We start from the raw sequence: 24092 nt of genomic DNA on the forward strand, positions 1-24092 counted from the left end.
CAACAAGCCCAACTGTACCTGTCTACTACTAAATCATAGAATCATAGAACAACCAGGTTGGAAGAGACCCACGGGATCATCAAGTCCAACCATTCCTAAGAAACACTAAACCATGTCCCTCAGCGCCTCATCCACCCGTGCCTTAAACCCCTCCAGCGAAGGTGACTCAATCCCCTCCCTGGGCAGCCTCTGCCAGGGACCAATGACCCTTTCTGTGAAGAATTTTTTCCTAATGTCCAGCCTAAATCTCCCCTGGCGGAGCTTGAGGCCATTCCCTCTTGTCCTGTCCCCTGTCACTTGGGAGAAGAGCCCAGCTCCCTCCTCTCCACAACCTCCTTTCAGGGAGTTATAGAGAACAATGAGGTCTCCCCTCAGCCTCCTCTTCTCCAGGCTAAACAACCCCAGCTCTCTCAGCCGCTCCTTGTAAGACTTGTTCTCCAAATCATATTCCTATCATATCTCCAATCATATCCCTAAGCACCCCATCCACCTGTCTTTTAAACACCTCCAGGGATGGGGACTCCACCACCTCCCCGGGCAGCCTCTGCCAGGGCCTGAGAGCCCATTCAGTGAAGAAACTTCTCCTGATGTCCAATCTGAACCTGCCCTGGGGCAACTTGAGGTCATTTCCTCTCATCCCATCACTTGTCACTTGGGAGAAGAGCCCAGCACCCACCTCACCACAACCTCCTTTCCAGGAGCTGCAGAGAGCCATGAGCTCTCCCCTTGCCTCCTCTTCTCCAAACCAAACAGCCCCAAGTCCCTCAGCTGCTCCCAGAACCGCTGGGCTCCTTCTCCAGCTCCTTCTCTGGACTCGCTCCAGCCCCTCAATGTCCTCCTTGTACTGAGGGGCCCAAAACTGAACCCAGGATTCGAGGTTTGGCCTCACCAGCACCGAGCACAGGGGGACGATCCCTGCCCTGCTCCTGCTGGCCACGCTGTTTCTGGTACAAGCCAAGATGCCACCAGCCTTCTTGGCCACCTCCACCAGCCCTTTCCTGCACTGCTTTGAGGGTCGTTGGCTCTACTCACGTGGTTTAAAAATACATAAAAATCTCTTCTGTCCACGGAGAGCAAAATCAAGGTTTTAACCACGGTAACCCTGACGTTCTGGCCTGTGGCCGCAGCTAAAACTCAATCCCCAGACCCCGCGTCACACACCTCTGCGGGCAGGCGGCCGCTGCGAGAGTTACTGCAGGGGAAAAAGAGCACCTGGAAGGATTCACTCCGAAACCACAGCCAAACGCGGTTTGAAAACACTCGTGCTGTCACAGGACCTGCACAGATAGAAGATCCACAGCACGGGGTGTAAATATTTCATGAGCTCGGGTCTGAACTGCACACAAGGGTAGGGAGGCCAGCCCACTCCTGCAGATGTTACAGGCAGAAGCCAGAAGCAGTTTTCCCCTCAAATACTCCAGGTTTTGGTGTATTTGGCCTGCACCAACTAAATCAAACAAGGGGAAAAGATGAAACGTGAGCCACAGAGGTTAACCAGCCTGGAAAAAAACACGAGTTTTTCCTTCCATAAGGAATGTTGCCCTGGGAGATGGAACCCTGAAGAAGCGACTTTTGAGGACCAAGGCGCCCCAGTTTCCCTCGCGTCCAGACTCTGCTGGTTCTCGAGCCAGGCACGAGTTGCCTTCTCCGAGCCACCATCCGCACAACCCAGGGGAAAGGCAGAGAGGCCAGCCCACTCCTGCAGACGTTACAGGCAGGAGCCAGAACCACTTTTCCCTCAAATACACCACTTCTTGGTACCATTTGGCCCATGCCAACTAAATCAAACGAGGCGAGAGCAGAAATGCAAGGCATGGGGGTTAATCAACTTGGAAAAACAGCGAGTTATTCCTGCTGTTGGGAGTTTCACACCTGAGAAAATGGCTTCAGTGGACCAAGATGCCCCAATTTATCCTGCATCAGATTCTGCTGGTTCTTGAGTTGGGTGCCAGCTGCTCACCCTGAGCCACCATCCCCACAACCCAGGGGAAAGGCAGAGAGGCCAGCCCACTCCTGCAGATCATAGAATCATAAAATCATTGAATCACCAGGCTGGAAAAGACCCATTGGATCATCGAGTCCAACCATTCCCATCAATCACTAAACCATGTCCCTCAGCACCTCGTCCACCCACCCCTTAAACCCCTCCAGGGAAGGTGAACCCTTTTCAGGGAAGCCAGAACCACTTTTCTCTCAAATACACCACTTTTTGGTACATTTGGCCCGTGCCAACTAAATCAAACGAGGCGAGAGCAGGAACACAAGGCACGGAGGTTAATCAGCCTGGAAAACCAGCGCTGCAGGGAGCTTTGCAGCCCCGCCGCTTGCCTTGAGGAGGCTGCGATTAAAAGATTAGAACACAGAATCACACACAGAATCTCCAGGCTGGAAAAGACCCACTGGATCATCGAGTCCAACCATTCCCATCAATCACTAACCCATGTCCCTCAGCACCTCGTCCACCCGTCCCTTAAACCCCTCCAGGGAAGGTGACTCAACCCCCTCCCTGGGCAGCCTCTGCCAGGGCCCAGTGACCCTTTCTGTGAAAAATTTTTTCCTACTGTCCAGCCTGACCCTCCCCTGGCTGGGGAAAAGCCGCCCCGCCCCGTCCCGTCCCGGTACCGAAGGCCTCCCCGGGCGGTGTGGGCAGCGCAGCCCCCGCGGTGCCCTCACCCGCTGCCTCCTGCCCGGCTTCAGTCCCCGCGCAGCGCCCCGCGTGCTGATTGGTTGGCGCGGGGGGAGGGCGCCCCCGCAGCCAATGGGCGCCTCGCTAGCCGCCGGCGAGCCGGAAGTAGATGAAGTCACCACCCCCCGACAGCCGGAAGTGGGGCAGGGCTCCACTTCCTCAAGCCGGAAGTGGGGGTGGGCGACCCCTTCTCGGCGCCGGGCCCCGGCTGCCGGCCCCCGCCAAGTGCGAGCGACCCCCTCCCGCCCCCCGCCTCAAGCGCCACCGGAGGCCGGCGGGAGCCGCGGTGACGGCCCCGTGGCCGCCCATGTCCCCGCAGACTACCGTTCCCGGCACGCCCCGCGGCGCGCGGCCCAATCGCGGCGCGCTTTGTTGCGGGGGGGGCGCCCGGGCCCCGTTTCAAGATGGCGGAGGACGGTGAGACAGCAGTGAGGCGGCCCCCGGGCCGGCCCCCGCGGCCGCCGGCGGAGGACAACGACCACGAGCACTGCAGCGACTGCGAGAACGAGGCGGAGCGAGGCTCGGGCCGGGGGTGAGGAGGCGCCCCGAGGCTGGCGGGGCCGCGGTTCTCGGGCTCCATTGAGGCGGGGGTGGCGGTGGCGGCGCCCGGGCCGCTCGCCTCGGCCCCGCCCCCCCCCGCGCTGATTGGCGGCGGCGCCAGGGCCGCCCGCGCCCACTGGCCGAGCCGCCCGTCAGTCCGGCCGCGGGGCGGGGCCGAGCGGCCCATTCACGTCGGGCCGGTCCCGCGCCGGGATGGGGGACCGAGCGTGCGGGGCGGCCGCGAGGGGACCGCGACGAGAAATGAGTCCAGTTCGCGGCTGTTCTCGTCCTTATGTTAGGGTGTGTCCTGCCCCGTTCGGATATGGAACCGCTGGGGCGAGTCCAGAGGAGGTCATGGAGATGATCCAAGGGCTGGAGAGCCTCCTGTATGAGGACAGGCTGAGAGAGTTGAGGTTGTTTAGTCTGGAGAAGGCTCCAGAGAGACCTTAGAGCAGCTTCCAGTGCTGAAAGGGGCTGCAGGAAAGCTGGGGAGGGGCTCTCGGTCAGGGATTGCAGGGACAGAATGAGGGGAACGGTTTTCAGCTGCAAGAGGGGAGATTGAGATGACATCTTGAGAAGAAGTGTTCTGTGAGGGTGGGGAGGCCCTGGTCCAGATTGCCCAGAGCAGTGGTGGCTGCCCCATCCCTGGAGGGGTTCAAGGCCAGGTTGGATGGGGCTTGGAGCAACTGGATCCAGTGGGAGGTGTCCCTGCCCATGGCAGAGGGTGGAACTGGCTGGGCTTTGAGGCCCCTTCCAACCCAAACCATTCTATGATTACCCCTGTCCTCCAGCACCAGCCCTGTCCCCCTCCTGGCATCTCTGGTGGCACCAGAGTGGTGGCGTGGCCAGGCATGTTGTCCCGCTTCCTGGAGCCTCTGGTGTCCCCAGGCCATCCGTGTGAGAAGCCAGGGCTGCTTCTGTTGTCCTAAACACAGCCCCGGGTTTGGCAAAGCTCAGCTTACATCGTCTTGTTGTTCGAGGAACTTGGTGTCCATAGGTGTGCAGTGGTGAAAGAGGGACAGTGAGGCTGGGAGGGAGCACATGTGGTGAAACGAGGCCTTAACTTGGACAGCAAGGATCTAAACCCCCTGTTTTGTACCTGTGTTTTTCTCTGCCTTAATCACCAAGGCGCAGATCTGCCTTGCCGTGCCTGTAGTTTACAGGAGAACTTGCTCATTCCCACTGGCTTTGCATGCGGCAGGGCAGGGAACATCATGTGTTTCCAGAGGCTTCCAGAGGTTTTATGCCTTGTGTTTCGTACACTGGAGCCTCACCACGCTCCTTTTCCCACTCAGCCGATGCCCCAGGAGCTGCTTTCCCAGCCCTGCAGCACAGAGACCATTGGTTTGAAGAGCTCTTCTCCCTCCGTTGTCAGCTTTCCGTAGGCAGTCCCGCCTGTCCAGTAACCGAAGCGAATAAAAGGTCACGCAAGAAATATCACAGAGGCTCTTTTTATGACAGCACAGATGCCGGTTTGCATTTCTCTTGCCTCCCGGCTGCGGCACCGTGTCTCTGTAATAGGTTTAGCCGAGCTCGGGGAGATTTTTCTTGTTTTTCCCTCTGCCATGATTAGGTTTGTGGAAACCAGAGCCAAGCAGAGAGGAGACACGGTGCTTAATCACCAGCCCAGCCCAACAGTGCAGCCTGCCAGGAAAAGGTCTGATTTTGAGCCCTTGTCATGTCCTAGCGCGGGCGTTGTGCCGTCTGCAGCCCTCAGGAGTTGAAATGTTGTTCCCTGTCCCAAGCAGGGCGGGTGTGGAAGTGCAGCAAGCTGAACAGTGACAAATACATTCGGAGAGTTTGGATCACTGGGGAAATCATGTTAAGAGCGTGGCTGACAGACACAGCGATAACCAAGGAGGCATCTGGCAAACCTCCTGTCTCCCCGTAAACCTGATGGGGGATCCATGTAGCAGAGGAAAGACCAAGTGTTAGGAAAGCTGGTGGTTTCTTTCTTAATCCACATCAATTCCATTGATCTCATACAGTCATGTTACACTGGGATGTGTGAGTGTTTCTGCTCACCCCAGAACTGGGGCAGAGGGATTGCTCTGAGCGGCTGGGGTTTGCAGAGCGATGCTTGGCATCCTCCCCTACCCAGTTCGTGTCGGGAGTCACTGGGTCTTGGCTCAGGGATTTAAAACATAAAAGTATTACTTAGCGAGAGCGATGCTTCCTTTCCTTTTAAGGACAGGAAAGAGGAATTGAGTTTCCTCCGCCTCGATCCCGTGTCAGCATTGGGAAGTGGCCGCACTACTCTCTGCTGTGGCAGATCCCACTTTTCTCACTTTCCTCTGTGTGGAGAGGGCTTCTGCCGTGTCTCCAGTGCCGGGAGGGATTGTACCTGCTGGAGATAAAAGGCACTGGAAGGACAGGGACAGGGACAGGGGCTCTGCTCCCAGGGGCTGCTGCGAGCTCGGTAGGATTGGTTGTTTCCCAGGAAGCGTTGGGACTAAGGGTTTGAGTTACAGCCCTGTGAAATGGATCCATTGTTGGCAAAGCCAACGTGGGGAAGCGGTTTTGGGTGGGAAGAGTTCGGCGAGTGCGGCACAATAGGGGTTGTTGATGGATGGGGTGTGGGGAAGCAAAGGGGCTTTTCCTGGTGGGACAGTGGGCAGGTGCCTGGTTTGAAGATCCTGGCCCACACTTACACAGGCAAGGGGATATTCCTGGGACAACTGCCTTGCTCCGACACACGGGATTCGGCTGTGGGCGCTCTATGGAGCACAGCACGCTCGGCTGCAGGACCCGCACCCCACCATCTGCAGAGCCTCCCTCCTCGCCCCGGCCCCTAATGAGATTACAGCCTAAGTACCGCGCCCGATTAGTCCCAGGTTTGGCAACTGGATTTTCCAGCACCTAAATACAGAGCAGGGATCTACTCTCATCTGACGCCTGTCAGACCGGGAAGCAAGGCGGTGCTGCAGAGGGATTGCAAACTGCACAAACCGTTACCTGAATCCGTGTTTCCAGCTGGGTTTTGAGGAAGAACCAGCAGCACTTGGTACCGTTTACTGCCGTAGATGCGAGGTGGCCTGAGATCATAGAATACTTTGGGTTGGAAGGGACCTTAAAGCCCAGCCAATTCCAATCCCCTGGCCACCTCCCATTGGATCTGGTTGCTCCAAGCCCCATCCAGCCTGGCCTTGAACACCTACAGGGATGGGGCAGGCACCAGCTCTGGGCAACCTGGGTCAGGACCTCCCCACCCTCACAGAAAACATTTCTTCCTAAGATCTCATCTCAATCTCCCTCTTTCATCTGAAAACTGTTCTCCTTGTCCTATCCCTGCCCTCCCTGATCAAGAGCCCCTCCCCAGCTTTCCTGGAGCCCCTTTCAGTACTGGAAGCTGCTCTAAGGTCTCCCTGGAGCCTTCTCTTCTCCAGGCTGAACAACCCCAACTCTCTCAAGCCTGTCCTCTTATGGGAGGTGCTCCAGCCCTTGGATCATCTCCGTGGCTTCCTCTGGACTCGTTCTGACAGATGCATGTCCTTCAAGAAGGGAAGAGAGTTTTCCTTCATTGGAGAATGAACCATTGCCATCCCACAGGTAACTGGGAGATGTTTCACAGCCTTCGTGCCCTTCTCCACCCACTGTGTCTCTCAAAGCAGCTTGGGAGACATGGGAGGAAAGAAGCCGTGGGCTGTTAGACAGGAGCTGGTGTGGCAGTGAACTCTTCCTGGTGTGAAACTGGCTCTGCCCTCACAGAGGTGATTTTGGAACAGTGGATCTGGGACAGTGGTTGCCAATGCTGTTAATTTGGGAAGCATCCAAGAGGCTGCAGCTAGACTGGACCATAAAGCAGATGATATTGGCTTTGTTAAATGGGCTCTGAAGTAGCAGATACCCATAATTGTTGCTTCTCTTGGTTGGACTTTTGGGGTTTCCTGTATTTTCCTACATTTCCTTCACTGCTGACTCCTCTGCTGGGTTGATTTTCTTCTCCCGACAGGAGCAGGGCCCTTTCCCACACTGGGAATGCAAAACCTCTTCCCACCTGATGCCATCCTGATTTCTTCCAGGTCACGGTGGCTTTGCTCATAAATCAGGGAGAATTTTTCTCAGCTCCTTTACCTGTGAGCCCTGGCAGGGGCGAAGCAATATTGCTTGGGCTGAACTCATTGGCAGCACGCTGGGAGTTTGCAGCTCTGATGGATGAAGCAAAGCGACACCGACTGAATACACAGGGGCTGGGAGGATTTTGGTTGTCACATCTGACACCCACAACATCACGATGTGGAGGTGACCTGGGAAAGCGCATCCATCTCTTTTGGAAGGGGCCGTTTCCAGTGTCTGCCCTCGGATGTGCTCTTAACCCTTCCTTGTGCTGTCAGTTTGTGGTGTTGAAATTGGTGTGAAATCAGTTAAATGTGTTTATTGCAGCTCACGGAGGTTGGTTTGGCTCATCCCAGGGCCTTGTTGTGGCCATCCCGGCTGGTTGGGGATCTGCCAGGTCTTTTTCCTCTGCAAGGAGTTAAAAAATCCACCATTGCACATTTGTCACCAAAATCGATAGCGGTGTCAGCGCCACTTTGTTGTAATTACTTTTGCTGTCATGTTGGAGCTCACCTCTCCTGGAGGAGGTAAAGTGGTGGGAGGAGAGGTGAAGGCTCCCTCCCAGGGCTGGTTCAGCAGCGCCGCGGGATGCTGGGTCCCGTGGGATGCAGCTCCTCCTGCTCTGCTGCAAAATGCTTCTGGAGAAGAGGGAGAGCTTCTCATGAAGCTTCTCTGTTCAGCCCAGGGATTTTTTTAAACCTAATTCCCCTCCACGCTCTCTCCTTCTCCTGCCCTTGCTGGGACAAATAGTGGGATGCTGCTCCAACATATTTTCCAGTGTTTCTTCTTTTCTTTCCCTGCTCCTCCTTCTTCATCGCTATCTTGTGTTTGGAAAAGACATTAAGCTGGTCTGGGAGTGAGCAGTACTTGGTGGGTTTCCAGGCTTTCTGGCACCTTGGATTCACCGTCTGGGCAGCTCAGAGCTGGGAGGTTGTCCCTGCTGTGATGGCATCAATTGTTTTGGGGGTGCAAGAAAGGAGACAGCTCAGTATCATGGAGTAAACAATCATAGAATCACAGAATGGTTTGGGTTGGAAGGGGCCTCAAAGCCCATCCAGTTCCACCCCTGCCATGGGCAGGGACACCTCCCACTGGATCCGGTTGCCCCAAGCCCCATCCAACCTGGCCTTGAACCCCTCCAGGCATGGGGCAGCCACCACTGCTCTGGGCAACCTGGGCCAGGGCCTCCCCACCCTCACAGCAAAACATTTCTTCCTAAGATCTCATTTCAATCTCCCCTCTTGCAGCTCAAACCCCTTGTTCTGTCCCTGCACTCCCTGATCAAGAGCCCCTCCCAGCTTTCCTGGCTTGGATCCGTGAGCTGGGATTTGGGGAAACAAGAGGACAAGGTCTGTGGGCACAGGCGAGCAGGGACGAACCCTGCAGCATCTTGGCTGGTGGGGCAGACCCGGTCCTGCAGAGCTGGTACCAATTTCCAGCAGGACCCTCTCTGCTGTGGGTGCTGGGGGAGGGCTTTGTGGTGGTTGATGCTGTGGATGTGCCGCTTGATGCAAAGAGCAGCTCCCACCTGGAATTCCCCATGACTTTCTTTGCTCTGATCTCTTGCTGTCAAGCTGGATGCGGGCTGCCATCCTGGGTGAAAACAGGAGAGGAAAGGTGCTGTAGTTTTATTGGAAAACAAACAGGGCCAGGCAAGCGCTGAGCCGTGCTGTGGGCGCACACGCCATCCCCCTGCCTTGCTTTGCAGACCCCTCGTGTGTGTGTGCAGCTGGCAGAGTGCCCTGACTTGGTGTCCCCTTGCATCCCCTCTCATCCCTCGGCTCCATCCTCCTCCAGCCGTCTCGGGGGTTGAGTTTCCCCGTGGGCCGTGATCCTCTTGGAGGCTGTAACTTTGTTTTGGGGACTATTGGCAGAAGGCTCCAGGTCAGGGTGACCTCGCTCTGCAGCAGTAACTCCACCTGTCCCGCACTGGGCTGGGATCACGCATCCCGTGCTGGGAGCAGGCATCTCTCTGATGTTTTGGCCTCGGGTCCTGGCCAGACTTGCCTATCGGTGAGGCCGGACTCTGGGGGTTTCATGCTGCAGTTGGTTTGGGGTGATGGTCATCACGATGATCAAGAGCTTCCATGGAAGGAGTGATGCCCTGGCACAGGTGCTTCCCGCCTGCACTCCCAGAGAGATTTGCTGTTCCATCTTGTTTTTCCAGCTCTGGCTTAACAATGTAATCATTTTCCAATAAAACAGTTTCCCATCTCCCTGGATCATCACTGCTGCAGGTTGGGTGGCATTTGTTGTAGAATCATTAAGGTTGGAAAAGCCCTCTCAGCTCATCCAGTCCAACCATCAGCCCAAGCCCACTGAGCTGACTGACTCATATCGCCACCTCTACATGCTTTTTGAATCCCTCCAGGGATGGGGACTCCCCCCTTGCCCTGGGCAACCTCTCTCAGGGCTTCACCGCTCTTTCAGGAAATAAATTTTTCCCAATATCCAATCTAAACCTCCCCTGGCACAACTTGAGACCATTTCCTCTCATCTTGTCACTTGGAAGAAGAGCCCAGCACCCACCATACCACAACCTCCTTTCCAGGAGATGCAGAGCGCCATGAGCATTCCCCTTGCCTCCTCTTCTCCAGACCAAACAGTCCTCAGCCCCTCCCAGAAGCCCTCTGCTCCAGTCCTTTCCCCAGCTCCGTTCCCTTCTCTGGACTCACTCCAGCCCCTCAATGTCCTCCTTGCACTGAGGAGCCCAAAACTGAACCCAGGATTCAAGGTTTGGCCTCACCAGCACTGAGCACAGGGGGACGATCCCTGCCCTGCTCCTGCTGGCCACCCCATGGCTGATCCAAGCCAGGATGGTGGTGGCCTTCTTGGCCAACTGGGCCACTGCTGGCTCATGTTCAGCCACTGTCATCCAGCACTCCCAGGGCCTTCTCCTCCAGGCAGCTTTCCAGCTGCTCTTCCCCAAGCCCAGAGCGTTATGTGAGGTTGTTGTGACCCAAGTGCAAGACCCAGCATTTGGTGCAGTGTCCTTGGCTACCAGCCTCTGCATGGTGCCCGGTCCTGCTGCGGTACCTTATCTCCAAGGCTGGACCAGCATTTGCTGCTCCCACATCCAACTTTGGGCTCAGAGAGGAGAAGACACCCTACACTGAGAATCACTGCTGCTCCATAGGGTGGGTTTGGGCATGTGGGGCTGACTGGGGTGAGGTGAGGACAATGACCTGGTCCCCTGTGGTGTGGGACTCGCTTCCCAGCACCGAGCAGTCCTGCAGGGTGGGAGGTGTCGGTGTGGGTCCCTTTTGAAACTCGCTCCTGGGAAGAAAGTCGAGGAGGGGGTGTGTGGCTGCACCCCGCATGCACCTCGTGTTTGCCTCCTGGAGTCTTGGACTCAGAACAGGGAGCTCGGGTTTTCTGTAAGAGAGCTTCAGAAACCCCTTAAATGTTCTCCAGTAAAAGAAAGCCTCCAATGCTGTTTCTTATATTCCCTAGGGGCTTGAGTCCAGCAAATGACAGCGGAGCCAAAAAGAAGAAAAAGAAACCGAAACGGAAGAAAGACAAAGATCACCCTGACCAGACACAGGATCAGGCAGTGAAGGTGACCAACCTCTTCCCAGAATCGCACCTCACACAACAACCAGCCCCATCCTGAACCTCTGATGTAGCTTAGGGCAAGGAAAGAGTCTCCCCATCCTGGTTTTAGGCACTTGGCTGCTCAAAAAACTTCAAGTTTTGAGGAATTTCCCAGCTTGGCTCCATGCGTGGGAATTCCCGTTGCTGCCGAAGGTGTTTGTGGAGCAGCCCAGGGTAGCTGCGGTCCTTGGCTGGATGTCCCAGCCCGTTCCTTCACTGCGGTGAGCGGGTGAGGCTGGCGCCTCTGCCTTATTTCCAGACACCAGCTGCCTCCTTGCAGGCAGCGAGCCGCCACGCTGCCACCTGCCAGCTCCCTCTCCCGCCCGCAGCCAGAACAACAAACGCCTTCTCCTACTCGGACAACAGCTGATGTTGTTGATTTTTGCTTCATTAACATAAGAACAGCAGCCGGGTCAGAGCAGGGGCTGTTTTACCCCTCTTGGCTTTGCCCAGTCCTGACAAGCAGCCAGTGCTTTGTGAAGGAGCATGGGACACGCAAGGGTTGTCCCTCTCAGCACTGGCAGTCACCCCTCTTGTCCCCTCTGGGCCTGTGGCAGGGGACAAACACTCAGATCTGCACATCAACAGAGACTGGTTTCTGTCTGATGGCCAGTTCCCATCCAAATATTCCTAAGATTTTGTCCTTCTGACTGTGCAGAGCATTAAACTTGGGCTATGAGGGTTTCAAACTTTGCCGGGAATCAGGGAGGAGCTGGCCACCCTGCCAAGCTCTGCCTGAGGAGGAGGAGGAGGGAAGTGTCCTTCACCTTGACTCAGCCCCCTCAGCCTTGTCCTGGTCTGCAGTGCTCAGGGACTGCTCTGGAAGCTGTAGTCGACATATCTGAATCCAGCGTAGATGAAGGAGGCTGAAGCAGTGAGGGAGAAAGGCCACCACAGAAAAAGCACGACCGTGGGGTGTGAGTTGACCCAGGACGTCTCTCACGTCAGCCAAGGTGAGGCAGGGAGTTTGGTACCCTCCTTAACGAAGCCTGAAGCATTTGAAGGCACTTCATTGATCCACTTTGACCCAGGAGTGTCTAGAAACCAGAGACATGTGTGGCAGGTGCCTGGTGAAGGGTTTCATCCATCTCATAGAGGGTTCTGAGAGGTTCTAGGCTGGAAAGTCCTCTCCTTGTGCTCCCCTTTCTGCCAGGGACAGCTCCAGGTTCCCCTAATGAGGAGCTGAAATACAGGCCTAGTGGCTCAGCTTACTCATTTTTGTCTTTCCACCCTCCTTTTCTGCCCTCAGGTGAACTCCTTACCTGCTGAGAGGATCCAGGAGATTCAAAAAGCCATCGAGCTCTTCTCTGTAGGTCAAGGCCCTGCCAAAACCATGGAGGAAGCCAGCAAGAGGAGCTACCAGTTCTGGGACACGCAGCCGGTGCCCAAGCTAGGTATGTACAGCCCCTTGCCATTCTCTGCTTCTTGGAGGAAGCCTTGTGGTGCCAAGGCTGTGCAAAAAAGCCATCAGAGAAGCCGGCGTCTGATCAACAAGCAAGTCCCTGGGCAGCACCTTAGTGCTGTCCAAACTGAAGCTTCAAAGGCATTAATGACACTTGTCCACTGTTCAGTGTTGTGGACTGAGTGGCCAGCCCTGCTGCCAGAGAGCCATGCATGCAGCTGGGGAGGTCAAGAGGAACAAGAAACTGTTTTGGACATCTGATTTGATGCCTCCTGCGTTTGGGCATCCCTTAATCTCAGTCTCTAGCCCTTGAGTTAGATCTTCCCAACCCTCTGTGCCCAGTTTTCATATAGGGTGTTTCCAGGCTGGATGGGGCTTGGAGCTACCAGATCCGGTGGGAGGTGTCCCTGTCCATTTCAGGGGGTGGGACTGGGTGGGCTTTGAGGTCCCTTCCAACACAAACCATTCTGTGATTCTGTCTGCACCCCCAAGCTGCCTTGATGGTCTAAAGATGGAGAATCCCATCTCTCCGTCCCCTCTTCCTGCTGCAGACAGCCTGGCTGCCCTTCCCAGCTCCAGAGCTTGCTCCAGCCCTTTCTCCTGCTTGCTCTTGATGCTGTCAGCCTGTGTTAAAAGTGAGCTGTGAGCTGAAACAAGGCGTTTTCTCAGTATGACAGGAGTGCCTGGAGCTGAGTGGGTCTGAAAGGAAGAGGGCAGCGCTGCTGTGGAGCTGTGCGGCTGGAAGGCTCTTGTTCCTGAGCTAATTGGAACAAACCTGCAGCACTCCCGGGGTGCCCGAGGTTGCTTCGTTTAGTCTCTTCGCTCCTGCGTTGCCCAGCAAAATCAACACAGGGCTCAGGAGAACCAGAGAATGAGTCCAAGCCCATCGTTTCTAGATTTGCCTGAAGCTTTGCATGGCTTCAGATTGGCTGCTCTGCAGTAATTTCCTCCATGGGGTTGTGTCCGACCCCTCTTGCTGTGAACACGGTGTTTGATTCCCTCTTGGTGTTGTCAGCACCACCCTGAGGCTTCTTTTGGTCTCAAAGCCTGTTTGCTGGGAGCGATGGTCTTAGCTTTCTGCTGGGAAAATTGTGGTGAGGCCAGGCATGGGTTTACCTGTGACAGCAAAGCCTGATCTTGTGTTTGCTCTTTTTTCCAGAGGATTCTGGACACAGAGTCATGGAATTGTTAGGGTTGGAAGGGGCCTCAAAGTCCATCCAGTTCCACCCCCTGCCATGGGCAGGGACACCTCCCACTGGATCCGGTTGTTCCAAGCCCCATCCAACCTGGCCTTGAACCCCTCCAGGGATGGGGCAGCCACCACTGCTCTGGGCAACCTGGGCCAGGGCCTCCTCACCCTCACAGCAAAACATTTCTTCCCAGGGTCTCATTTCAATCTCCCCTCTTTCAGCTCAAAACCGTTCCCCTTGTCCTGTCCCTGTACTCCCTGATCAAGAACCCCTCCCCAGCTTCCCTGGAGCCCCTTTGAGCACTGGAAGCTGCTCTAAGGTCTCCCTGGAGCCTTCTGTTCTCCAAGCTGAACAACTCCACCTCTCTCAGTCTGTCCTCATACGGGAGGTGCTCCAGCCTTTGGATCATCTTCATGGCCCATGACAAACATCATTTGTGCTTGGGTAGACCCTGGAGGAAGGGTGGAAGGCGTCTCCTGGGGAAGGAGAGGCACGAACCACCAGGTCGCTGGCTGCTCTCTGGCTTCTGCTTCGCGCTGGGTCCCCGTGTCTCCCATGGTCCCTGGTTGGGGGCACGCTCTGGTGCACGGCATTACATACACTGGGCTGTTTAGGGTCAGGTAACAAAAGTACTGTTGGATTTTTGAAGCCAGATTGCAGAGTGGTTCAGCCCCTGCTCCAAACAGAGAGGACGGCCAATTTTGAGCATTCCTGGAAGCTGCCTGGGGTGGGCATGATGGGGACAGTTCTTGCTTTGGGTTTTTCTTCACCTCCCTATTGCCTGGAAACCTTTTCAATCCTTTTTTAAGGGAATTCCTAATTAGCATGATGTGCTTCTCTTGGCAGCGCGCAAGCAATGCCACTTGTTGACATCCCTGAGAAAGCTGGCGTTTGAACCAATGTCTCTTGGCTGAGTTGGGGGCTTTAGGAATTGGTGTTTGGTCAACAAAAGTTGTCTTGTTCGCTGCAGCTCTTCTTTAAACACAGGAAACCCTGACACTTGCCAAGTGGCAGGGGCCAGAGTTGGCAAGGAGAGAACTGCTGTCCAGTGGAGCTGCTCATGGGAAAGTGCTGGCCAGGACTGGGATTGTGGGGATAGAGGATAAAGCGTTGCCTGTGGACCTGGAGGACGTAGTTCTGATGCTCTGATCGCCTCCTCTCTGCTCCACCGTTGCCCCTGAGAGAGGAGTTTTGGTTCTCTGGCCCCGTGTTGCACTGACCGTGTAGCACATCCCAAACTGAGTGGGGGAAGTGGTGATCTGTGGCTGCCAGCGCTGGGAACCTGGGGTGGGAGAACACGCTGGGGAAGTGGGGCATGTTGGTCACCAGATCGAGGTGTCGTGGAGGCTTGGCCTCCGGCACCAGAGGGCATCTTCATGGCTCCCTGCTCTCTCTTCCAGGGGAAGTGGTGAACACCCACGGTCCTGTTGAGCCGGACAAAGACAATATCCGCCACGAGCCATACACCTTGCCCCAGGGCTTTACCTGGGATGCCCTGGACCTTGGGGACAGAGGCGTGGTGAGTACAGGCAGCTTGGCACACACAGGCTGGGCTGGGAGGGTGTCTCTGTTGCATGGTCAGCAGTTCCATGCCTGGACTGCCCAGGATAGTTTTGGGGACAGGAACATGTCCATCACCACACCGAGCAGCTCCAGCTCAGTGCTCACACCATCTCCGTGGAGTTGGGTGCGTTTGGCTTCCCTCACCATGCAGGTACCTCTCACCCATCCCACGTTGGCCTGGTTTCTTCACCAAGTGAATGAGGACTTCTCTACAAGCTCTTTAAGCATCAGGAAGCCTGAAGCCAGGAATTTTCAATTGGGAAGATGCTCCAGACCACAGAGGTGGTGGGAAGCAGGGCTTATCTCTGTGTCCTGCTACTTACCCGACTCCACAGCGGCACCGGTTCAGGACCCTAGAGCAGGGACAGGTGCCAGAAGCAGGGACACGGCTGCATGTGACACCATTGCTGTGGCCATGCGAGAAGCGTTCAGGGTCCCATCTCAGCGCAGCGGGGGGCTGTGATGGCTGAATAACTTCCTGACCTGCTTGATCTCTCCTGCTTTAGCTGAAAGAGCTGTACACGCTTCTGAATGAGAACTACGTGGAGGATGACGACAACATGTTCCGGTTCGATTACTCTCCCGAGTTCCTGCTGTGGTGAGTGGCACCACGACTGCGGAGCAGAGGGTGTTGGATTCTGGCAAGCCTGATCCTAGTGACAGCGCTCCAGCTGCCTTTGCTTATCCCATCTCCTTTCTGAAATCCCCCTTCCCCATCTGTTACCATGTGTGGTGTCCCAGGTTCACTGCGAGAAGGGTCTCTCCGTCAGCCCGTGGCTTCTTTGAGATATGGGAGCTAAAACCAGGGTTTTTTTCCCTCTTTGTTTGATCTCTTGGTGTTCGTAAAACTCCCAGTAGCTGAGGAGGTTCCCAGTGCCCCGGAGCTGTAGGCTGAAGGCAGCTGCCAAGTAATGTTGCCAGCAATAACACTTGGAGACCTGTTGTAGCGGAGCTGCCATTTCCTCAGGGCGTTTGTGAATCGAGGAACACGGTTTCCCTCCTGTGTCACCAGTGAGAACTTGCCTTGGCCACAGAATTGCCCAAGATCCCAGCAGTCCTGCCTTGTCACATCTCTGTCACCTTCTCATCCTTCTGTCTGTGTTGGGTGGTTGGAGCAGGACACAGGGCGTCCAAGGACAGGATGGGGAGGCAGAGCAGGTACATGGGATCTTTAGATGTGACTTCTGACGTATCTCTTCTCCAGGGCACTGCGTCCTCCAGGCTGGTTGCCCCAGTGGCACTGTGGAGTCAGAGTTGTCTCCAGCAAGAAGCTGGTTGGATTTATCAGCGCGATTCCAGCCACTATCCACATTTATGACACGTGAGTGCTGCTTGGCTGTGTTTCTCTGCCCCTTGGTGGCCCGTGGGGCTTCCAGGGAGCACTCAGGAGGTCTGTCTGTGGTGTTCTCGCTGACCGGCTGAGCCAGACCTACGCAATCCAGCCGTGGAGATGCTTTGCTGCTTTGGAGGAGAGGGTGGAGGATATTTAACGTGGGCAGTGAGCCCTGTGCCAGGGCAGTCAGCAGCTGTGAAGCCTGTTTTCCTCAATGAGGGAGGTCAGCGCAGCTTTCTGGCTTTCCAAAATCCTCCAGAGCTGGACAGAGACCATTTTCCCTGGGAAAACCTTGGATAACAGCTTAAGGGAGAGCTCTCCAAGCCCAGCTCTTGCCTTTTGGCCTTCCCCGAGGCTTTGACTTTTCTTTCTTTTGAAAGGGCTGGAGGTAAATAGCACAGGGTGTTGGAACGATCCAGTCCTCCCAGGTCAGGATGGTCAGGTCTTATGCTCTGCATTGTTTCTTTCCCAAGAGAGAAGAAGATGGTAGAGATAAACTTCCTGTGCGTCCACAAAAAGTTGCGCTCGAAGCGGGTGGCTCCAGTCCTGATCCGTGAGATCACGCGGCGGGTTCATCTGGAGGGAATCTTTCAGGCTGTTTACACTGCAGGAGTGGTGCTGCCAAAGCCTGTGGGGACTTGCAGGTGAGTGACTTGTTCTTCAAAGAGCTTGTGGGTTTCACACCTTCCCTTGCCAAGATCCCCTGTGTGGTGTGTAGCGTGTGTGGGCTTCCCTGGGACGGGAGAGATCAACTTCAGCTCAGGCTTCTCCTCCCCACACCATCCTTCCAGGATTAAGCACAGCAGCTTTGCTTGAGCTGCTCACGTATAAAAACAGGAGCCTTTCTGCAGCACAAGCATTTCAGGCCACCTGCGTTTTCTTTGCGGGAGCTGCTGGCCTCTTCACAAGCCAGCGTGATGTTCTCGCCCTCTCATGGCAGCTATGAGAACCTCATGCTATCCAGCTGCCCAAGAACAAGTCTCCCACCGTGACTGTGTTTCTGCAGGTACTGGCACCGGTCTCTGAATCCTCGGAAACTCATCGAGGTCAAATTTTCCCACCTGAGCAGGAACATGACTATGCAACGCACCATGAAGCTTTACCGGTTGCCCGAGGTGGGTGCCAGCGGGACAGAGCTCACAAATAGCTCCTTGCTGAGCAAGGTGTGAGGCTGGGGAACTGGAAACACAAACATCTTGGCTAAGGTCAAGTCCTGCCTGGAGAGCTGGTGTTGGTTTCATGCAGTAAATGACTCAGTCAACTCCACCTCGAGTATTGTGTGCAGTTTTGGGCACCACAGTATAAAAATTATCTAAAGCTACTGGAGAGCGTCCAGAGGAGGGCATGGAGTCGATGAAGGGTTTAGAGAGGAAGCCGTGTGAGGAGCGGCTGAAGTCACTTGATCTGTTCAGCCTGGAGAAGAAGAGACTGAGGGGAGACCTCATAGCAGTTTACTGCTTCCTCACAAGAGGAGGAGGAGGAGCGGGCGCTGAGCTCTGCCCTTTGGACCTGAGGGAATGCAGGAGAATGCCAGGTGTTAGATTGGACATTAGGAAAAGGTTCTTCCCCCAGAGGGTGGTGGAGCACTGGGACAGCTCCCAGGGAAGCAGTCGTGACCCCAAGCCTGACAATATTCCAGAAGCCTTTGGCCAATGCTCTCAGCTCCACGGTGTGAATGTTGGGGTTGTCCTGTGCAGGGACAGGAGTTGGACTCAATGATCCTTGTGGGTCCCTTCCAACTCATTCTGTCATTCTGCAATTCTGTGATTTAATCTTTATTTTTGCCTGGGCACCTGCATTTTAAGGGCAAATTCTTGCAGCTAGAGGACCCTGTGAGCTTTTGTTTCATGGTGAGTCATATCCAGTCCTCCTGGTAAAACGAGAACGCAGATATGACAGCCTTCATCTGTCCATACACAGCCTTGGAGTGACCTTGAATTGAGTTAGTCCCTCATTCCTCACTCAAACTGATCGGTTCTGTCACTGCTGTTGTCCTGCTGGGGAAGTTCCGCAGCTGGATGTGGGAGAAAAGACAAACCAAGCACTCAAATTGCCACCACCTTTCCCGACCTCCTTGGCTTCCTTCTGTGGGTCAGAGCTGCTCGTTACGGTTGGAGAGCTCTGCTTTAGTGCTGGGTGGTGAATGGCTTGGGGCTCCTGCCTCCTGCTGCTGTTCTGCAGCTTGTGCCGTGTGCACAGAAACCCCGACCCAGAAGCAAAACGCTTGGTCTGGGCTTTGCTGAGCCATCCCAACCCGAGATTAGAAATCGAATCCATCTGGAAATAACATCAGGTGGTTCCTTGCGGTGCTTGGGCACTTCAAGGAATTGGGACACATCTCCCCACCACGAGCAGGAGCAGAGAGCTGGAGGGAAGCAGAGATATTGTGTCATTAGTGGGTTGGAGGACACTTCCAGCAGGATTTAACCTGGCACGTGGGGCTTTGGGACCCGCTGTGCTTCTCTGCAGTCTTTGCCGTCAGCGTCACAGTCAATCGCATCCATCCTTCTGCTGGAGGCAAGAGCGTTGGGTTGTGGGAATGAAAATGGGCTGATCTAAGCAGAAAGCATCTATGTGTCACTTGTCGGAGAGCCCTTGGGTGATAAAAGCCACCATGCAAGCAATGCAAATAATTTGTCTCACTTTCTGTAGACTCCCAAGACTCCCGGCTTGCGGCCAATGGAACACAGGGATATCTCCGCAGTGCACAAGCTCTTGACCGAGTACCTGAAGCAGTTCCATCTGACACCTGTCATGAGCCGAGAGGAGGTGGAGCATTGGTTCTTACCTCAGGAGAACATCATTGACACCTTTGTGGTAGAGGTGAGGGGGCAGGAGCGAGGTGGGGGGGTGTTTTCCTGAGCTTCTGCCTCCACTGGAAGAGTATGCGGCAAGCTGTGGGAGCGATCAGGGATGCTCTTCCAGGATGGGAGGGTTGAGCTGCTGGAGGATGTGCGTCTCCATCCTGGCTGCCCCGAGCCTCCTCGTGGGGAGCCCACATGTCATTCAAGACTGGCAAAACCCCTGTAAGGCTCCAGCCAAGCTTTATCCTGGCTCTGACGGTGTTGTGGTGTCACTTCTGGCTTCCAGAGCGCCCCAGGAGAGGTGACAGACTTCCTGAGCTTCTACACGCTGCCCTCCACCATCATGAACCACGCGACTCACAAGAGCCTGAAAGCTGCTTACTCCTTCTACAACGTTCACACCAAGACGCCTCTCATTGACCTCATGAGTGATGCTCTCATACTCGCCAAGTCGGTGAGTGATGGCAGGGCTGGGGTGGCACTGCCGGGCACCAGGCAGCACTTGGGGCACCAGGCAGCTCACCAGGCACTGGGCAGCTCTCTGGGCACTGGGAAGCTCTCTGGGCAGCTCTCTGGGAACGGGGCAGCTCTCCAGGCAGCTCTCCGGGCACTGGGAAGCTCTCCGGGCACTGAGCAGCCTTCTGGGCAACTCACCAGGCACTGGGCCGCTCTCCGGGCAGCAATCTGGGCACGGAGCAGCTCTCCGGGCACTGGGAAGCTCTCCGGGCAGCTCTCCGGGCACCGAGCAGCCCTCTGGGCACTGGGAAGCTCTCCGGGCAGCTCTCCGGGCACCGAGCAGCCCTCTGGGCAGCTCACCAGGCACTGGGCAGCTCTCTGGGCACTGGGAAGCTCTCCGGGCAGCTCATCGGGCATCGGGCAGCTCACTGCTTGCCTGCCCGCCCCTGGGTTTGTGGGCAGGGCTTGTACCCAGGGCAGTACAAACCCAAATCCTACAGGATGTGCCGCCAAGGAAAGGGCCAGAGGGGCAACCTGAACCCCCTGGCCAGCTGAGCTCAGAGTGTCTCCTCATTTCTTACAGCAAATGATGTTGCTGTGGGTGCCTAGCACTCGGATTGAGGGTGGACACACCAGTGCTAACTTCTCCGTCAGCCTCCGTCCCTTCTTCTGGGGGTGCAAAGCTTGCCAAGAGTGGGGTCAGGCAGCTCCCAGATGGGAGGAACTGGCCTGCACAGAAGCAGGAGGCACTGAGGACTTTGTGTCTCGCCTATACAGAAAGGATTCGATGTCTTCAATGCACTGGATCTCATGGAAAACAAAACCTTCCTGGAGAAGCTGAAGTTTGGGATCGGGGACGGGAACCTGCAGTATTACCTGTACAATTGGAAGTGTCCCAGCATGGCACCAGAGAAGGTCAGTGCCATGGGGTGCAGGGTCCTGCGGTGCAGCCGATGCACGGGAAGGGGTCTTGTCCCCTGCAGAGTCTGTATCTGCACAAACAACTGCAGGGATGACCTCTTCCCTCTGTGGAAGGAGGGCAGGGACAGAGCAGGGACAGGCAGAGGGCTGCAGAGTGACAGGAGTGACACTGGTGGTTGTGACAGTCACCTGGGATGTGGTTGCTGTGCCCTGAGAGCCCACACAGGACCTGATTGTCAACCTGTGGCCCTGTGTGTCAGTCCTGTAGTGGGTTGAGGCAACCTAAAGCCCCTCTAGAGAGAGCAGAGGAGCTTGAGAGCCACTATTGAGCAGGACCCCATGACGATGGGGAACTCTACCAGCTCATGGCATGTGCAGAGGGGCTGAGCCCTAGGATCACGGGGGTGTCCCCTTGTCCCCAAGGCCAGCAGTTCACTTCCCACCCAGCTGCTCCCAGTCCTGCAGCTCCATCTCCCTCCCCTGTGCTGTCGTTGGGCAGCACCCACTTGCTGCTGTGTCTCCACCTCGTGTGAAAGTGTGATTCACCATCCATGTGATCCAAGCCACCTTGGAGAGGATGGTGCTTGAGACCAAAAGCCACCTGGCTGCGCTGGGCTGCAGCTAATTAATTCCCTCGGGCAGTAATGAGGCTTTGGTTCTCTTCACTGGGCATGTGAAGCCAGGTCAGTGTCCGTGGGTACAAGCCCAGGCACCTTAAACCAGCCTTGATTTGCATCTGAGCCTTATAAAAAGCTCCAGGGAGGTTTGAGTGATCCCTTTGCTCACCAGGAGAGCTGGTGGCTTGGAGGTGCTGGGATCTGCTCCAGCCGTACCCTGCGGTGAGGCTGCCCACAGCTCTGGGACCGGCCTCCAGCGTGTCCTGTCATGCAGTGGCCACAGAGCACCCAGCAGTGCGGAGGAACCTGGCCTGGCCCCAGGCTCTTGGGAAGCAGCTTCTCCCAGATCTGTTGTTCTTCGCTTAGAAACAACCTTGTTTTGCAAATCAAGGCTTTCCTACATGCTGTCCAGGCTTGTCACATCGGTCACCTCCCCAGATCTGAGCTGGGCAGGGTCTGTGCGCCCATGCAGCCACAGACCTAGGGCTCTCCCTGCTCCCAAATCCCTGAAGCTAGTGGGAAAGCCCATGGGTTTGGTGCTGATCCCTCCTGGACGGCACAGTGAGGAGCTGTGTCCGTCTGCAGCTGTTCTGAGGGAGGACGCTGGTGCTGGGGCACATCCTGACCTACCGTCTCCGTTGGTTCCCCCAGGTCGGCCTGGTGTTGCAGTAAACGAGCCCTTGCCAGGAGATCGTGGTGCCACCGAGGAGCCGGGCCCGCTGGAGGTGCTGCCCTCATCCTTTTCTGCTGAAGCCAGGCCCATGCCAGGTGGGGTGGAACCAAACCCGTCACCCACCACCTGCTTCACCGACCGCATCCCGCAGCGCTGGCCACCGCTTCCCCGATGGCATCAGCCTTCTCCTTTGTTTTGATTTAATTGCATCCTCATAAAGACGTGATCATGGGAATGTAACTGCTGAAACTAGATCATGATTGGCATATAATGGAATTAACGGGTGAATAATAAAAGTATATATTATATATATTTTAAATCTTTCCTGTTCCAAACTGACCCGAGTTGCATTCGTCTGCTGAAGCCACCTCCGAGTCGCAGGACCGTGACTGTTCTCGACGGGGCAACTGAGGTAGATGTTTGCTGTGCCCAGCGCTCGGCGTCGTGGAGCACTGCGGTGGCTGCCCAGCCCTCCTGTCTGCCTGGAGGCTCTTTGGGGTTTTGTCCCCTGCTCAGCTTGTTTTCCCCCTGGTTTGCTCCCTTCTCCATTAAACTCTGTCCTTCCCGCGGGTGCCTGGAGCGGGAGGATAGAATTTCTTTCTAAGGGCTATTTGTGCAAGCGCTGCCTTGTCCCTTCTCCCCAGCCTTGGAGACTCGAACCCTCTGCTCAACGGGGCGAGAGCTGAGCCGAGGAGCAGCAACACCTGAAGATCTGGAGGGACTTGGCTCCTTGCTGCCACCAGAGCTCACCTGGCGCACCCTGCTCTGTTTGGACTTCTCGAGGCTGTTCCTCTACGCCACCCCTCGTGATGTCACGGGATGCTCCATCACTGCTGTCACTCCTCGGGATGCTCTGCTCAGCTGCTTTTCTCTGAAAGCATGGAAACACGGAAACACGGCTACACACGCAAGCGACCGCCCCGCCATCGGCATCACCCGGGGCTTCAGCTTCTCCAGCCACCCCACTGCCTCTTCCACCAGGCTCAGCATCTTGTACTGTGGGAACCTCCAAGGTAAAAGAGTTGTTTTCTTTCATGGAAACCCTTCATCCCATCAAGATGTCTTGGGAAACAAGAACCTAGGCAGCCTGAACCTCCTGCTGTGACATGAACCGTGGCCACAAAGAGCTCCGAGCTGCTCCCACCCTCCCAGCCAAAGGTTTCCAAAGCTGCGCGCCAAGGCCAAGCCCCGTCTATGCACTCCCAGCCTCCCCGTCCCTCTGTGTCCCCGTCACACCCCGTGCCGCACACGGACCCCCAGGGGCTTTGTCCACCCTGGCCTGGACCCGGGGGCAGTGGTGGGGGGCCAGGAGCCTGTCACGCCCCGCCTGGCTGTGCCATCGCGTCCCCCCTGCTCGGGGCCCTGTGTCACCTATGCAAGTACCTCTGTGTCCCCTTCCCGGGGCTGGGGGAGGCTGGGCTGGGGGCACGAGGGGGGCGGTGGGACCCTCCTCTGTCCCCATGGTGGTTTGGGGAGCTGTGCTCACCAACCTGTGCCCCTCAGATGCAGCACCAATGGGTGCCTGGCACCTCCCCGCGGCAGGGGCTCAGCCCTTTTATCCCCCCAGGGGACCCCAAGAAGTGACAAGGACACCGGGACGGGTTCTGTTAAAATAAAACCTTTATTGGACTGGCTTGGCACCGGGGTGTAAATGTGTGACCAGTGCTGGAGCAGGGATCGGGAACGTGGCCACCAGCCAAGCAAAGCCACAACGCCACAGGCACTGTGTGGCATTCGCATCGCGTGGTACGTGGTGACAGGGTCACCTTGGGGAGCACATGGTGACAAGGTCCCCTTGCCAACCTCATGGTGACAGAATCCTCTTGGGGAGCACACGGTGACAGGGTCCCCTTGCCAAACTCATGGTGGCAGGGTCGCCTTGGGGAGCACACAGTGACAAGGTCCCCTTGCCAACCTTGTTGTGACAGGGTCCCCTTGCCAACCTCATGGTGACAGGGTCCTCTTGCCAACCTCATGGTGACAGGGTCACCTCAAGGAGCACACAGTGACAGGGTCCCCTTGCCAAACTCATGGTGACATGGTCCCCTTGCCAACTTCATGGTGACAGAATCCTCTTGGGGAGTGCATGGTGACAAGGTCCTCTTGCCAACCTCATGGCGATGGCCCCAGCCCAAGGAGGTCTAGGACCCAGCACAGATGGCAGTGGTGGCATTCAGAGGTTGCTGTCACCCGTCTCTCCCCTATGGGCTGTGTTGGGCTATCAGTGGCCTGGCCACCCTGTCCTGGTTGTCACAGA

General features: G+C 56.1%; 2 protein-coding genes across 2 annotated transcripts in view; one reads left to right on the forward strand and one right to left on the reverse strand.

The window, feature by feature from the left end:
- Positions 1-11194, reverse strand: part of EFTUD2 (elongation factor Tu GTP binding domain containing 2) — a 91173-nt gene extending 79979 nt beyond the window's left edge. The window contains exon 1 of the mRNA XM_069877123.1: positions 11180-11194. The gene's annotated coding sequence lies outside the window, so the exon portion shown is untranslated. The remainder of the gene's footprint in view (positions 1-11179) is intronic.
- On the forward strand, positions 3045-22154 carry NMT1 (N-myristoyltransferase 1). The gene is made up of 12 exons (XM_069877135.1): positions 3045-3218; positions 10736-10841; positions 12126-12270; positions 14869-14987; positions 15538-15629; positions 16236-16352; positions 16838-17008; positions 17371-17479; positions 19017-19187; positions 19455-19622; positions 20402-20539; positions 21814-22154. The coding sequence occupies exons 1-12, from the start codon at positions 3091-3093 to the stop codon at positions 21832-21834; spliced, it is 1485 nt and encodes a 494-aa protein (XP_069733236.1). The 5' UTR covers positions 3045-3090; the 3' UTR covers positions 21835-22154.
- The last annotated feature ends 1938 nt before the right edge of the window (positions 22155-24092 follow it).

This window comes from Phaenicophaeus curvirostris, chromosome 26 (genome assembly GCF_032191515.1).
Source record: "Phaenicophaeus curvirostris isolate KB17595 chromosome 26, BPBGC_Pcur_1.0, whole genome shotgun sequence".
Classification (NCBI taxonomy): domain Eukaryota; kingdom Metazoa; phylum Chordata; class Aves; order Cuculiformes; family Cuculidae; genus Phaenicophaeus; species Phaenicophaeus curvirostris.